General features: G+C 42.1%; 1 protein-coding gene across 2 annotated transcripts in view; it reads right to left on the bottom strand.

Moving 5' to 3' along the window:
• The window catches only part of KLHL7 (kelch like family member 7), a 57,939-nt gene extending 46,438 nt beyond the window's left edge, over window positions 1–11,501 (bottom strand). The window contains exon 1 of one of the 2 annotated variants that reach the window (XM_059074158.2): window positions 11,119–11,501. Coding sequence is in view for 1 of the 2 variants with exons in the window: in XM_059074157.2 (XP_058930140.1) it covers window positions 11,119–11,238 (120 nt within the window). In the remaining variant the exon portion in view is untranslated. The remainder of the gene's footprint in view (window positions 1–11,118) is intronic. The other variant, XM_059074157.2, reaches the window with a different exon arrangement.
• Window positions 11,502–17,610: the final 6,109 nt, after the last annotated feature.

Below are 17,610 nucleotides of genomic sequence, written 5' to 3'. Positions count from 1 at the left end.
CTGGACATGCCAAGAATGCAAGGCTCTACCGCTTTTTACCCAGGCCATCATTTCTCACGGTTTTGTTGGCAGAAAGCGACCATAAGGGTGAGATAATGTCTCCCCTCCAGGATAAACAGCAAGCTTGCCTATCATTTGCTATAAAAGTGGCAGATTCCTTACTGTTTATTCCTTAGCTGCAACACAAACCCTAAATGTTAGATCCATCTGGGTCCCACCATGTCACCCTCATAGTACTTGTGGGGCAAGGGGAACTGATGCTGGTGATGCTGATGCTGGTGATTCTGTGCTGTGAACAATCAAGTCTGTTGTCTCTGACTTAGGAGTCTCACGTCTTCTGCCAGCATCCATTAAACAGCAACAGGCTAACTAATCAGCTTTTAAGTAGCATAAAATCAAATCCCAGACCCAACACTAGTACTGCCAACTGCAGTGGTAAATGTTAATGTAAGACTAAAGTAACCCTACACAGGCAAGACCAAAGGTTCAAGATACCTAAGAATAAAAGACCAGGTCACCCCATCAGATAAAGAACCTTAAGTGGTTGGCTAAAGACAAAGAATAGGAATAGCCAGTGAAGGAAGAAGTCACAAATACAATGAAAAAATAATAAACAATGAATGGGGCTTCTACTTTTATTTTCATCTTTGCTTTTATATTTACCTAAGTTTTAACTAGTTTCCTTTCCCCTCCACGATCATATAAATAATCTATTATTACATATACCCTTAGGGTCTTAAAATGACTATAGAAGGAATGGATATCACCAAGTGATCCTGGAATTAGATATGGTTAAGTGAAAAAATTTAATTGGTGATATATATATATATATATATATATATATATAATTTTTTAAAAAAATTATAGGACAGAAAAAGAGCATGCATGTTTGCATTGGACAACCTAAGGTATAGGTCATAGTGGATATTTGTGGATTCTGGCAATCTAGCATCCAATTTCTCCTGCCTCCTAGAACCCCAAACTCTCATTTCTGGAAAAAAATCCTCATTATGAACTATCTTGGGGAGAGGGCAATTCTCAGAGCCTGCCTCTCGTTATGGAACCAGTAAGTCAGATAATTCTTCTATTCACTCCTTAGCAGAGCCCTAGTCTGGCAAACTATCTAAGGCCAACCAATTAGATACCTACTTCCAGGATTTTGAATCTTGGGTGAATGACAGAAAGATGGGGCGGTGTGTGTGGGACGATGGGATGTCTTTATGGTGGCACCAGCAAGTCGTCAAGACTGTTCCTGCATTGTAACCTTGACTCCAGGGTTTCTGCAGCCTAGCTACCAAAGAATCTTGGGCTTGTTTGCCAGGACTGCTCATCTTCCAACCTATGGTGAATGGTGTAAGTTCCACATACCCTTGCAATAAATTACTTTTACTTAAGACAGAATGGTTTCTGTTGCTGGTAACCAAGAATTCCAGCAGATTCACTGTGATAATAACAATACCAACAATATCTGTGTAACACTGAATAATTTATCAAGTTTTCACATTCTTTCTTTCACTAGTCCCAACATCAGTAATGTAGGTTTAGTATGATACTATGCTCATTGTGCACATAAGAACATAAAAGGCTTAAGAATCGACCTGTTCAATGTCACACAATTAGTAAGAAGACAGAGCAGAATTCAAAACCAGAAATCTGTTTGAATCCAATATCCATGTTATGTCCACTATAGCATAATGCTTCCTAAAGCAATGAGTGACTAAAGGCAAAATTGCCAAAAGAAGTTTTATAGAAGACACAAAACCATTTAAAAATAATTTTTCTCAGTAATAGCTTACAGTGTAATATTAAATTGTGATTCAATTTTTTTTTTTTTTTTTGGCAGTACGCGGGCCTCTCACTGTTGTGGCCTCTCCCATTGCAGAGCACAGGCTCCAGACACGCAGGCTCAGCGGCCATGGCTCATGGGCCTAGCCGCTCCACGGCATGTGGGATCTTCCCAGACCAGGGCATGAACCCGTGTCCCCTGCATCAGCAGACGGACTCTCAACCACTGTGCCACCAGGGAAGCCCTGTGATTCAATTTAATTGCAACTCAAAGAGAAGGTCTAAGACAGAACTCATTTAATCTTGGCACACTATCTTCCAGTAAGCTAACCTGAAATAAGATGGCATATTCATTTTTTTTAAACATCTTTAAGATGGCATATTCTTAAGAGTGTCTCTCTTAAATGTTAATCAACCACATTTTTTGACAGCTCAAAAGAATGTAACTAAATTATATGCTATATTATTATGTACTAAAAAATTTATCAGTGACTTCACTAACATGAATCTTTGTAGTAGATGCCAACTGGAGTAGCCACCTGACTTACAATTCCTCCTTCTCAGGAAATGGCCTCAATACATGGGCCTTTCAAGATCATGTTTGTGCTACATGGCCGTATTCTGCTTAGGATAATTTATTCACAGGATTAACATTTAACCCAAACTACGTCTATCAGATCCTCTCTCCAAGATCTGAAATTCTGAAAGAGAAAGAGACTGCAAGTAGTCAGAGCTGATGTGCAATGAAGGCAGTGTCCTAGAAAAAGGCCAGAGGTTTTTAGGGCTACCCTGGTTCTTGCATCTCCAAAATCTTGACTGTCCCCCTTCTTCTCAGAAGGTAATTTTAATACAATCCTGTCTCTCTTAAGATGTGCTTCTGTACTCATTTATTCAACACACATATGGTGTCATGATGACAGTACGCACTAGATACTAGAGTTTAGCAGAACATTGATCCCATCTGGGAAAGCCTGGGCCACAAAGGGGGCAGTTTCCTCTCCATGTACTCCCCACTCTGTCCCAGTTTTGTTCTCTAGAATTTGCTTTTATCCCCCACCATTCCATTAAAACTTTACTTGCTAAAACCACCAATTTTCAAATCCACTGGACACTGTTTTTTGACCTCCCTATAGCATTGGATACTCCCGACTGGCTCTCCTTTGTAACTTAATTTTGGTTTCAATGACATTATTCCCTGCTGTCTTTCTTCCTCCCACACCTTAATCTCCAATGCACTTTTCTTCCTATCCTTTAAAATGTTGATGCTACCCAGATCCTCTGTCCACTCACCCTCTAGGTGTTATCAACCATACATATGATATCAACTATTGTATTGACAAATATTTGAGCGCCTATGTGGTAGATGTTGGCAATACAGCTGAACAAGCCAAACACAGTCCCTGCCCTCATGGAGCTTAGAGCCTAGTAGCAAAGACATACATTAAACTAAACAGTGTTTATTGCCTTTATAGAGCTGATAAATGCATGAAAGAAAGGAATAGAGTGCTGTAAAAGCATATGTAATAGAGGGGCTTGACATAATCTAGGGCATTCAGGGAAGAAGTGGCTTTTAAAGTAAGAACTGAGGGACTTCCCTGGGGGTTAAGACTTTGCCTTCCAATGCAGAGGGTGAGGGTTCAATCCCTGGTCAGGGAAGCTAAGATCCCACATGCCTCGGGGCCAAAAAAACCCCATAAACATAAAACAGAAGCAGTACTGTAACAAATTCAATAAAGACTTTAAAAATGGTCCACATGAAAAAGTCTTAAAAAATAAAAAAAAAACAACTGAAGCATGAGTAGGAAGGGAAGCAAGTCATAGAACCTTTATGACAGGGTTTTGAAGGCCAAGTTAAGGATAAATATTCATTATAAGTTCATGATAATTAACCTCAAAAAGTACTGCTGTCGGGCTTCCCTGGTGGCGCAGTGGTTGGGAGTCCGCCTGCCGATGCAGGGGACGCGGGTTCGTGCCCTGGTCCGGGAGGATCCCGCATGCCGCGGAGCGGCTGGGCCCGTGAGCCATGGCCGCTGAGCCTGCGTGTCCGGAGCCTGTCTGTGCTCCGCAGCGGGAGAGGCCACAACAGTGAGAGGCCTTCGTACCACACAAAAAAAATAAAATAAAATAAAAGTACTGCTGTCAATCCCTGGTCAGGGAACTAAGATCCCACAAGCTGTGCGGTGTGGCAAAAAAAAAAAAAAAAAAAAAAAAAAAAAAAAAAAAAAGACAACGACGACTTAGATATTGAGAATTTGCTGGCGGTCCAGTGGTTAGGACTCCTACAGGGGTATGGGTTTGATGCTTGGTTGGTCGGAAAACTAAGATCCCACACGCCATGCGGTGTGGCCACAACAGCAACAAAAAACCACACTGCCAGCCATCATACCATTTCTGTTCTTCACAAAAACAACTTTCCTCAACCTCCAGCTTCATCTTCTTCCTCCTTCATTTTAGCAGATGATCTCATCTACTTTTCAGAGAAAACAAAAGCCTCTAGACAGGAACTCCTTCATTCTCTTGATTCCAAACACACCCACCGATGTACCTACCAACCCTCTCCTCCTCCCCACTCCTATGGAAGAGGAACCATCCTCCCCCCATAGGAGATTACTCACCTTTACTTTGGACTTCATCTCAGGAATCATCTATCAATCACCCATTGTGTTTCACATATATTAAACCTCACCATTTCAAATGAATTCTTCCTACTAGTTTTTAAACACACACACATCTTCCATTTAAAAAGCCTTTATTTGATTCCCTCACTCCCTTCAGGGCCAAATCTCAAATGAACTGTCTCAATTTTCTCATATCTGACTCACACTAATCTGACTTCCATCCATCTCCCCATCAAAACAACTCTCATCACAGTCAATAAACCCCTTTTTGTTGCTACATCCTCTGAACATTTCTATCTCTAATCTTACTCTGACTTCTCTTAGGCTTCAAAATTTGTCATCTCCCTTCTGAAACAATTTCTTCTCCGATTCTCAAAACTCTCATTTTCCTCCTACTCTTCTGGCCATTACTTTTTTTGTCTTCTTTACAGGCTCATTCCCTACCCAGCCTTTATCCTAGATTCTTAACTCTCCGCAGCTTCAATGAAGTTTATCTTCTATATGCAGATAACTCAAAAATTTATACTTTTAACTCACAACTTTCCAGACCTGTCAATCCATCAGATACCTTAATGTCGGGGCACTGCAAACTAAACTATCTAAAACACAAACTATAATCCTTTCCTCAAAGCCTTGATCCATTTCCAGTATCTCCTCTCTCAGAGAACTGTGTCATCATCCATCTAGTTATGCATTTCAGAACCCTGGAGGTCATAAATGACATCTTGTACAGAACCCCTCAGCATCCACTCAACCACCATCATCACAACAACAGCAAAAATAGCCAACATTTATTGAGAGCTTACTCATTATCAGGTTCTGTTTTAAGTTATCTTAATTTGTTTTTCTAATTGAGTCATCACAATCACATATCGTTACCATCAATAAGTCCTGTTGATCTTACCTCCTAAATCTCTTGAATATATCATCTTTTCTTTATTGATATTGCTGTTGCTGCTATCACCTTAGTCCAAAGGACCATCTCACTGTGCTACTGTAACAACTTCCTGTTTGGTCTGCCAGCATCTACTCTGAGAGCTAATTCATTCACCATAGAGCAGTCAATCATCTTTTTCAAAAGAAAAACTGATACACCTATTCCTCCTCTCATACACATAAATATTTGAAAGGGTTTTGGAATAAAAGCAAAACCCCCTAACTTGACTTATGAGACTATACACGGGCAGATCTTTAGGTACTTCTCCAATTTCATCTTGTCACCATCCTCCCCTTTTGTTCTGTGCTCCAGTCACACTGGCCTTTTATCAGTCTCTTGTACCTGCCATTTTACAGTAAGTAGGTCTCACACAATGGGTTCTCAACGAGTATTCATCTAAATGGACAAGTTAGAAAGCCAAGCTAAAATAGGGGAATAGATAAACAGTGAGCCAAGAGGCAGTGATTCTACCCACCTTTTGGTTTTAACAAAGGGGAGAGGGATATTACTTACAGGTAAATATTGAGACTAACTGTACTGGTTTGTTGGTTGGTTTAAAAGCTAGAGAGGTTAAAATATGCCTAAATGCTGATGGCTAGAATCCAGCAGAGAAGGAGAAGTTAAAGATGCCTAACAAAGAAAGAATAACCAATGGTGTAACTTTTCTGACTACACTAGTACTGAGAAAGTCAAAGCCCAGGAGAAAGTACTGGCTTTAAATGGCTTTATCCATTGCAGCAGAATTTTTTTAAAGTGCTAAAACAGGTTTATAGATATGGTGGTGGAAAGTTAAAAGTTAGATAGTTCCAGACTAATGACTTCTATTTATTTGTGATGTCAAAAGAGGGATGATGTACTGAAAGTGAGGATACAGAGTAAGGGCTTGGGTTAGAGGAAACTAGTAAAATAAACAATAAGTAGAACTGCTCACCAGTAGTACTGCCAGCCCAGCTGAAGTTAGGACTCACCTGGCAGAGGACTGCCCAGTAATGGGATATTCTTCAGCTGTGCTTAGAAGCGTTGCACAAAGAAGGTAAACACTCATCAATGCTTTTTGCCCAAAGGATGTGAAAAAAGGACTGAGGGCCAAGAAAGCTTAGGACATTGAAAAGAGAGTGAAGACAGAGAGATATCTCCTAAACTGGACAGACAAAAAGAGAACATAGAAGAGAGTTAAGAATCTGAAGGTCTGTATAATGGGAGTTGTCAATGGAAGTTGTTAGGAAAATTAAATGAGACACTTATATAAAACACTTCGGAGAATGGCTGGTACAGAATAAGTCCTGGAGAAGTGTTTCTATTATTGAAGATTTAATGCAGAAGGTTTAGATTATTCACAAGAGACCCTCAAGATTAATGACATGTAGTAATTGACAGTCTTGGAGAGGCAAGTATACGGAAGCTGAGTCATTTTAGTTAGTCAGTGAGCCCAGGTGACTGCCCAGCATCCAATCCTCAAATCAGCTTTGTGGTTCTCTCACTTAACTCTCAATGGGGCTTTAACATAAGCTTTAAAATTCTAATTATGTTTTAGTTCATTTAACCTGAGGAAACTGTGAACTGCAGTTGGTACTCAGAAAGTTCTCAAAACATCTCTCAATTGTTAAGGGTCTTCTGGACTTCATTAACACAAAAGCAACAGCACTGGGTATCTGCAAGAGTGACTATGACCCTGCCTTGCTTTGTAGAGCCCCTTTCTAGTGTAACAGATAATAACATTAATCTAAAAAAAAGTTGGAAAAATGAATGAAAAGGTGCTCAACCAAATTAAATAAGATGCCACTATACATCCACTAGAATGGCTAATGTTATAAAGACTGACAATATCAAGTGTTAGCAAAAATGTAGAGCAAAAGCCTCTCTCACACAGAGCTGGCCAAAGTGTGAACCGGCGCAACTTCGGAAACTGTACCTCAACAACTCCACGCTTGGGTATTTCCCAACAAAAATGCAGAAATGCATACATGTACACATCAAAAGTCATGTACAAAATGTACAAAAATATTCACAGTAGTACTACTTTTAATAGTCCCAAATACCCAATGTGACAGAATGGATAAATTGTGGTGTATTCATACAATGGGATGTTACATACAATGAAGATGGACTAGAGCAACACACAACAATATAGATAAATCTCACAAACAAAATGCTAACTTTAGTGTCGATAAGTTTGTTCTCTACATCTGTCTCTATTTCTGCCCTGCAAACCTGTTCATCTGTACCATTTTTCTAGGTTCCACGTATATGCGTTAATATACGATATTTGTTTTTCTTTCTGACTTAACTTCACTCTGTATGACGGTTTCTAGACTGGGACATCAAGGGGGGAAGTGGCGGGGTGGTGGTGGTGGTGTGATGAATTGGGAGATTGGGATTGACATCTATACAGTAATATGTATAAAACGGATGACTAATAAGAACCTGCTGTATAATAAAATTCAAAAATTAAAAAAAATGCTAGCTTTAAGAAAGCAAGACACACAAGTATATACTGTATGATTCCATGTATACAAGTTCAAAAACAGGACAAACAAATCTATGGTAGTAGAAATTAGAATAGTGGTTACCTCTGAGGGGGTAGCAAATGAGAAGGGCATAAGATGGAGACTTTCTGGTGTACTAGCCAAGTTCTTTTTCTTGGAGGGGGTGTGTTCATTTTGCAATAATTCTTTGAACTGCACATTTATGATGTGGATCCTTTTCATGAATCCTATACTTCATTGTAAAGTTTACATAGAAACAAAAGGCTGGAAATGACTGAAAGGATAATGGAGGAAAAGGCTCCACAGGAAGCTGAGGCTGCGGGCTCAGCAGAACCCCCTTTCACCCTATGTGTAGACTGGCTGCAATGCTACAGAGACATGAAATGACCTATATCTTTTTCTAATATCACAAAACTAATTAATGATAGAGCAGGAATTGGGATTCAGGAATGCTAATTTCACAGCGCTCTTAAATCTGTATAGGGATGTTTCTGGGGGCCCTTGTCATCCAGGCACTCATTATCCTGATCCCCAAAGTAATGAGGTCATAAGGGAAAGCAAAAACAGTAATAACACAAAAGTATTCACCATAGGAGAACACTTTTAAAACTGCTCCTCACTCAAACATTCCTCCTCTGGCTCAGACCACCTTCTATTTCTGCCACTTCCCATCAGCTGCCCTTGTCAGTCATTCTTGGTGAGACTCTTCAGTGTTATGTTAAACAGAACAATACATGTATAATGTAAATCAACTGCAAAGCGAAGCTGCCCACCTTACAAAAGATGTAGGATTCCATGAAGTTGGTAAAAGTGTTACTGGAGAACTGTCTGAATAACAAGCAAAGCCAATGACAAAAGGAGAAACTGGCAGAAGATTAAGGCCAGTTAACCGTTGTCGAAGAAATTCCTGATGTCTCACCGAGCATCCATTTTCCCCATCCTACTCAGTAACAGAAACCTGGTATTTCAGTAACTTTATTCCTGTTTTAACAGTAAATAAGTAGATGCTAATATTGTTTAAAGCTAAGTCTAAGAAATGGATATGAATCAATTTTTAGACCCCAAAAGCTAACCATACAGACAATCCCCTCCTTCTCAAGTAAACATCTGATGTTGCAACCCAGTTGCACCCCATCTACGTAGGAAATGAGGCAACGCTTTACAATGCTATAGTCTGCGTATGAAAACACATATTTGGGGGAGTGGGAGGGTTGTTGGAAACAAATGTGGGGACTGGTGAACTGCAGTGCAATTACCTTTTAGAGGCAGACACTAGTTAAATGCACCAGGAATGCAAAGTCAGTGGTGTCCTAAATGTAAGAAAAGTTCACAGGAAAGGAACATGAATGTATACATGGAAATAGATACATGAAAGTTTCATAAAATATTGAATTCAGGCATTCACAGCTACTTCAGTCCAAAGACCAGGCAAGATTTAAAGGCACTCCCACAAATATCTACTGCATTCATGCACAATGTCAGGAGCTGATGAACAAAGACAAGACCCCAGCAGAGTTTGCTTAAAGAAATCAAAGTTAATATCTTCATAAAACTCTTAAATTCTTCTACTGTTGTCCATAGTCCCATCAGAACTGAAACAGGCGGAAAGGGGGCAGGGCACAACCTTTAAAAGAATGACATAGCCACAGAACATGACAAAAACTGGTTAGAACCAACTAGGTCCAAAATGGTGGAAGATCTGACTTCCAGTGGATCTTCTTCCTCATTACACGCTCACTGTGATATATTAGCATATGCTAAATGACACACCCACCAAGTGCCATGACTGTACTGAGGTTAACCATAAAAGGCCAAAAAAATGGGTGGTGGCCCAGTTCCTGGAAATCTCCGATTCTTCCCCCCGGAAATAGTTGGAATAATCCTCCCACTCATTAGTCTATGAAATTATGCAGCCCATAAAAACGAACCACCCCATATTTTGGGGCCTCTTGCCTTCTGAGATGGCCCGCACTCGTCTGTGGAGTGTGTTTCTCCTAAGGCCGTTCTTGCCTTTTGAGACAGGCTGCATTCTGTCTATGGAATGTGTATTTCTATAAATAAATCCACTTCTTACCTATCACCTTGTCTTTCACTGAATTTCTTCTGCCATGAGACATAAACTACCGGAGCTCTGGGAACTCCCTGGCGGTCCAGTGGTTAGGACTCTGCGCTTTCACTACCGAGGGCACAGATTCAATCCCTGGTCGGAGAACTAAGATCCCACAAGCCACACTGCGCAGCCAAAAAACCCCCACAAAACAAAAAAAGAACCTGAGCTTCATTAAAGTCCTGAGACCAGGTGTGTGATCTCAATTAAAAGACGGTGGGTTCGAGTCCCTGCCTGTAGGTTCCAGTCCCAATCTGGGCTGTGTGGTTTCAGCACCACCAAATGAGCAAACTAGGTTTTGCAGTTACTTATACTCATGTCCTGCTTTTGTCATGAAAAACAGGACCACGGTCACAAAACTGAAACATTCCCACAAATCTTCCTGGATGCATATTTCTAGAAATAAAGCTTCCAGGACGAGAAAATAACCAAGTGACTTTTCTACGCCTACTGGTATAAGATGCTATGGAATTTAAAAACAAATAGATTCTCTAGTCTACATTCTCTGGCGTTAAAACCCATTCTTTTCATAACGCACCTTTCGCCGACGTGCTGAAGACTTTCACTTAACACGCCACACATCAAAGAACAAAGAACTCCTCTTAACAGAGGCGCACGGTGCCCTTAAAAGGCGGCACGGTATTTATCCACGACTGTTTCTGCTCTAAATTAACACGTACAGAAGGATTTGTCTTCTACTAGCTCCACCCTGGTAACACAGAAGGGGGGCGGGGATCCTTATTTTAGAGGAGCTGATGTCAGGCCAGCAATGCTTCTCCCTTCCTTGGGGGGCTTCGGTTTGGGCTGTGCCAGTGGGGTTCTTCGCCCGAGATCTCACGACACCTTAAAACGGCTGGCCAATGGAGGGATCCTCGCCTCACAAAGAGATAACTAGGGCACAGCTGTTATACAACCGATACCCGACGCCGAATGCCGGCCCACGGGGCCCCATAGGAGTCAGGAGCCACAGCATCGGCGGACGACGAGGCACTTTTGTTCGAGAACTGTTTAACGCGACCCTCCACCGACAGCGGCTTCGCTGGCGTGCGAAAATGCAAGGAAGGGCGAAGACAGAGGAAGAAGAGGGTCGCGATCCCCGGGGCGCGGGTTTCAGCAGCGGCTGACAGGGGCCCGAGTCCCGGACCACCTCCCCAACGCCGTCGGTCACTCCCACAGAGGCGGTACCTGTTTCCGCATGTTATTCATGACGCCCATGAAGCCCGCCAACAGTTTAGCTTCCTCTCGAGCAGCAAGTTTCTTCTCGGTCTTCTTCTTGCTGCTCTTCTCCACCCCGGAGGCTGCCATCCTCCGTCAACGCGGTTCACGCCCCGGGCTCGCCGGGCCGGGCGAGGGGTTGCACGCTCCCGGCACGCTGGGGCTTCTGTTTACCAAACACCGAGGCCGGGACCGCGGCTGCAGCACCCTGCTCCCGAACCGCGCAGCGCGGCCACTGCGGTAGGACAAGGCCCGGCAGCCACCCTCAGAAGCACGCGGGGAGGCGACGCTTGCAACTCGACTGCGTCTCCCGCAGAAGCAGAGCCCGGAGGAGGAGTCTGCGCACTTCACTCAAGGGGGCGGGGGCGCTATGAAGGGAGCAGGGGGCGGAGCCTACGCGTCACAGAGGCGCGCCGCTCCGAGCGGCGCTAGGCGAGGGCGCCCTCTTGCGTTTGTCACCCTGCGTCCTTCCCGCACAGGCTGAGTTTTCATTTCAAGGTGGTCCGAGGATTCGCGTGCCGTTCCCTTTGCCCAAGACAGATTTTACACAATTGGATTACGTGGCGAGATTATCTTTTTTGGATAATTGGGTGGTAGAACACATTAAAGAGTGTCCCATTAATGTAAGCTCCGTAGGAGCAGGGTTGGTGTTTTCTTCACTGCTGTATCAGAGACTGGCATATTGCAGACGCTCAATAAATATTTATGAAATGAGGAAAGACTATCACATACTGAAAGTTAAAGGTTTATTGCATGGAGTACAAGATTTATTTGCTTGGGATTCATAAGGCAAGAACACACAATCCCCACTGATGTCTCCTTGATGTAGAATGCCTGCTTGCTTAGGCTGTTTTACTCCTCAATGTTTGAGACCAAGATCAGGTGTCAGGTCCAGAAATCTTCAATTAGGCTTCCCCAAGTGTTCTACTGGAACACGGAACTTAGTCACGGAACTCAGGAGCATGCTTTTTGTAACTATAATAATTTCTTCTTTCTAGCATATGATAATATACAAGACTATTTGAAATTGTACATTATTTTACATTTTGAAAACTTATACATATCCCTTTAATTTGCTACCTAGGTCTATATACATAGAATGCATAGAAACGTTTTAAGTAAAATAATTGACACTATCAAAGCATTATGCTTTCTCTTGATGAGAACAAAAGAATATAGTATAACTCAAATGAAAGAACAAGTGGCATATAAGCCTACATTTCTACAAAAGAAAAGACATTTATGTTTTTGTGCGCCTTTTCTTTTTTCTTTTCATCTAAAGGTTCTCAGATCTTCTATTTTAACTGGTCAATACAGTCATCGCTGGATATTTGCTGGGATGTTGGTTCCGGGACCTGTCGGGGACACCAAAATCCATGAATGCTCAAAGTCCCATAATGAGCCCTCTATATCCATATTTCTGCATCAGGTGATTCAACCAACCATGGATCATGTTGTACTACATGTATTTATTGAAAAAAATCCATGTGTAAGTGGAACTGTGCAGTTCAGAGCCCTGTTGTTCAAGAGTAAGCTCTAATTTGAGGCTTTAGAGTGGACCCTGGCAATGTAAACCATTTATTCCTAATGGAATTAGAAATGGGGAAAATTTCATTTACTTTATTAAACGACCTAGGATACTGAAGAGTAAGTGTGTTTAAACATTTTTTAATTGAAATGAAGTGGAAATCTGTCTTCTTACTCTAAGGCCTTGGCAGACACTAAGGATCCATGATTCAAAGGCAGAAATGTTGGTGATGAAATGGAGTGCTATTCAGTAACATGGCAAAAGAAACAAGGAGCAGCATACTTTCTACCTGATTTTGGAACAGTCCTTTCATGTATTGCAGAATATAGAACACCAAACGTCACAGAAGAGCCTTAGGATTCAGAGCTTAAAGAGACCATGCAGGTTATATAGCACAGAGGTTAGGCACTAGGCTTCGCCTGGGTGCAAAGTCAAACTCGCCACTCTCTAGTTGTTCAACTTTGGGCAAATTGCTTAACTTCTCTTGTGTCTCAGTCTCCTTACTTGTAAAAATAGAACCTCCCATGGAACTGTTATAAGGTTCACAAAAATGCTTAGATTGGTGCCAGAGCAAGACAAAGAGTATTACTTTACTGAGCTAATAATATTAACTATTATTTAATCCAGCGTTTCCCAAAACGTGTTCTTCAGAATACTAGTGCTGTGAACCATCCCCCTCTCCTCTCTCCTCTCCTGAAATAGTATCCCTGGGAATACAACTTTGCGAAATAAGTTAACATGTCATTCTCAGAGAAAATCTCAAATATATTTGCATATTAAGTGTTTGGAGAAGACGTTGTACCTATTGCTTGAATCTTGATTAGGTCTACTTTGCTGTAGTAGGGTACCTTTAGAGGTTTCTTAGCTTTTCTAAATGTCAGAAGACCGCCTTTGTTCCTTTTGTAAAGATAACTAATGAATGGAGGGATCATTCACCTGGAGGGAAGAGTCCCAAGTGGAAAAGGAAACTGACTACAAGCTTGGAGGCATTGGGATCACCATTTTAAAAAGAGCTTTAGGGCTTCCCTGGTGGCGCAGTGGTTGAGAGTCCACCTGCCGATGCAGCGGACACGGGTTCGTGACCCAGTCCGGGAAGATCCCACATGCCGCGGAGCGGCTAGGCCTGTGAGTCATGGCCGCTGAGCCTGTGCGTCCGGACAGGCTTCGCAACGGGAGAGGCCACAACAGTGAGAGGCCTGCGTACTGCAAAAAAAAAATAATAATAATAAATAAAAAGAGCTTTAGACCCGGATTATGCCAGTGGAACGCTAGGTTTTAAAAATCTTTATAAATATGACAGGCAAAAAATGATTTTTTGTGTTATTTTAAAAATTCCTAAGGAGAGTGAATATTTTTTCATGTTTATTGGCCATTTACTTTCTTGTTTCATGCATTTTAATTTTTATTTATTTATTTTTTTGTGGTACGCGGGCCTCTCACTGTTGTGGCCTCTCCCGTTGCGGACGCGCAGGCTCAGCGGCCATGGCTCACGGGCCCAGTCACTCCGTGGCATGTGGGATCTTCCCGGACCGGGACATGAACCCATGTCCCCTGCATCGGCAGGAGGATTCTCAACCACTGCGCCACCAGGGAAGCCCTTCATGCATTTTCTATATCATCTATGTCCTTTGTTCATTTTTCTTTTGGATATTTTTTTTTATTCATTTGTAAGCATGGAACTAACCAGGACCCTATGGGATTTCTAGGCACAAAAGTCTTTCTGTGTCCCCCATTTCTTGTTTGTAGGAAGTAGGCTTCACTCAGCCTCCATGACCTTTCCTAAGTTCCAAAGGGCAGGTTCAAACAGTTGCTAATCAAGGAAGGGAGGGAATGCAGAAACAAGAGGGGAGCAGTCAAGAAACAATAGTGCAGCCTTGGGGCAGGGTCCTGATTCCACCTCTCAAGGAGTATACATAATAATATCTTTGAGCTGTTTTGCAGGTACTGAAACCCCTACCAGGCGGAAGAAGTTAACTGTGTGATGCCCACAAGCATGTAGACCCCAGACTGGTTGGAAATAGAAAGTTGACGATGCTGACTCCCAATTACCTCACCACCAACCAATCAGAAAAATGTCCATGAGCTGATCATGCCATCTGCTTTGAACCATTAGTATAAAACTCCTCATTACCTCCTCCAGGTGGACACATAGTTTTGAGGGCATTAGTCAGCGGTGGTCCCCTTTGCCTAGCAAAGCAATAGAGCTATTCTTTTCTACTTCACCCAAAACTCTGTCTCTGAGATTCAGTTCGGTACCAGGGTACAGAGGCTGAATTTCACCTACAGGCATTCTTTGTTAAGGTGGGTTTTAGGTAAACTGTGAGATAATATATGTGTAAAATATCCAGTAAGTCATTGAAGACTCAGGATGAGGATGCCAATAAAAGAATACAAATGAGGGAAAGTAGAATACTGATTTAGAACTCGTGGAGGAAAAGGATCCAGCAGAGGCAAAAAAAGAAGTATTCAGAGTGATGTGGAAAAGCATGTCCTCATATGATCCTCACAAGCCATGCTTCCTTTGTTTAATACAATTTCGTGTGGCATGCATGACTGCAGGAAGGCCAGTAGTTTTTGAGTTTTCCTCCCCAAGTACTGTATATCCAAGAAGCTGGTTCATGTCCAAATGTTCGTCCTTCTAGCTATTTTTCTTTGCAAACCCAAAACTCAGTGTGCCCCCTTGAGGCCAGAGGATTCCACAGAGCAGCCCTGATGCTGTAACTCCAGAATGTGTTGCTGACGCAGTGTTGACTAAGGTGCCTGGTACACTGCCTTCTGAAACCTGAGCAGTCTGAAGGCATGCCCTGACTAGGCCATGCTGCTGTTTGTTGCCCAGTGGCCATCTGCACTGTCACTGCTGTTGCTGACACTGAACGTCAGGATTGCTGTCTGCTGACCCATGCCAACCCAAACAGCGGTGGCTCTAATTCCACCACAGGTCCTAGCCCAGGCTATGGTTGTTCCTCCTTGTACAAAGGAGAAATGCACAATTTGTTGTCACGTGGGATTGAAACTACAGGGTTAACAGAAGCTGGCGTCTTAGAAATCCTTGAGTGTGTCTTACAGAACAGCAGATAAGGGAACAGCTTATTAAAAACCCCTGTTTGTAACCTGCCTTTACTAATTAACCTGCTTTAGTTGTTGTTTTTCTTTAATTGCCTACCCTCCAAGCTTCACATAGCCTAGATAATATATTACAGGACTCCTTAACCACCCGTATAGATAACACATTTGATGTATGGGTCACTGTAGTAACAGGTGGGCTTAAGTTGTTTCCCAGGGACCTGGAGTTGACTCTTGCCCAGTTCAAACTGGCCAAGAGTGGTTGGGACCACTGACCCCCAAACTGGGCCTGCCCAGGTGTTCCATAAATGACCTTTTGACATCAGAAGACTAAAAACTGCACCATTTTTGAACATGCATCCCATGAAGAGGCATGTAATGTTGATACGCCTCTGCAGAACACTGATTATCTTACCTTTTCCCTACCTCTAGTCACATTTCCCATGCCTAAGACCACCCTGCTTTTTTTAAAAAAAATTAATTTATTTTTGGCGGCGTTGGGTCTTCGTTGCTGCGCGCGGGCTTTCTCTAGTTGCGGCGAGCAGGGGCTACTCTTCATTGCGGTGCGCGGGCTTCTCATTGCGGTGGCTTCTCTTGTTGCAGAGCACAGGCTCTAGGCACGCAGGCTCAGTCGTTTTGCCTCGCGGGCTCTAGAGCGCAGGCTCAGTAGTTGTGGCTCATGGGCTTAATTCCTCCGTGGCATGTGAGATCTTCCCAGGCCAGGGATTGAACCCGTGTGCCCTACATTGGCAGGAGGATTCTTAATCCTTGTGCCACCAGGGAAGCCCTCTAAGCTTCTTTTCTATCGTCTTCTCCACATTTCCACCTACCTTTCCCCATACTCTGCAAGTCTTTCCAACAATAGACAAAACAGAAATATTACAAGCAATTTTCTAAATCCCCAAATAGGTTGAGCACAATTTCCAAGTATTCCATTGCTGTACCAACATTCTAAGTCTTTTGGGAAAATCTTTCAGAATTGTGAGGAAATAATTCAAAAAGACAGGCTTTGATATGGAAAAATAGCAGAACACATTGAAAATACATAGAAAAACTGTCTGGAAATCAAATTATAAACCAAATTGCTAACAGTGCTTATATATAGGGGATGAGAGATCTTTGAACAGAAATAAAAAAGGAAAAATTTATTCTCATAATCCCTCAACATAAGCTCTTCTTATTTTAAGTCTTACCACTTATTTTAGGGGAACAAATAAGGAGTAACAGAAACAGCAAATATATGGGAGTTATGCATACTGCAAAGTTCTTTAAGAAAACGACTCAGGTACATTTCTCTTGGCACAGAGCTTTGGTATTTTATTATAGTCAAATGGTTACATTGATGTACCTAAAAAGTCCAGGTCAGGTCCTTCATGGTGCAGTCAGCTGATGAGAGGCTGGGAAGGAGAGGTCTGGGGAGCTGCTGTGAGCTAAGAGTACATCTCTCTTGGTCCCACCCACAAAGCCATCAAAACTATCAATAAAACATACTCTGGAATGATGTTTAGATGGATGCCTCTTTCTGTAGACAGGGTAGGAGCTAAGAAGAAAGCAAGATAGATGAGATACCTGTGAATTTATGTCAGTATTATCTCAGATAATGTGTGGAACAATACAGAGCTTAAAAACCAAAATTCTTGAACAAGTGTATTTCTTCGAATGTATCTACTTTTTATTAGTGAGGGAATCAGGAATTAGGCAATTAGGCAAAAGAGCTGGTTTCCTTGAATGCTTTCACACATACACAGATGTGTATACTGTTTGCAAAAAAAAAAAAAATTGTGGCTAATTGAGATACAAAACTGGATAACATGCTACAGGGCAATAAAACCATAACATCTTCTGGGTTACTTTCTCTGAAGGCTATAAAA

The sequence above is a fragment of the Kogia breviceps genome, chromosome 9 (assembly GCF_026419965.1).
Source record: "Kogia breviceps isolate mKogBre1 chromosome 9, mKogBre1 haplotype 1, whole genome shotgun sequence".
NCBI lineage: Eukaryota > Metazoa > Chordata > Mammalia > Artiodactyla > Physeteridae > Kogia > Kogia breviceps.
The sequence above is the reverse complement of the archived record's forward strand: the minus strand, read 5'-3'. Positions and strand labels throughout refer to the sequence as shown.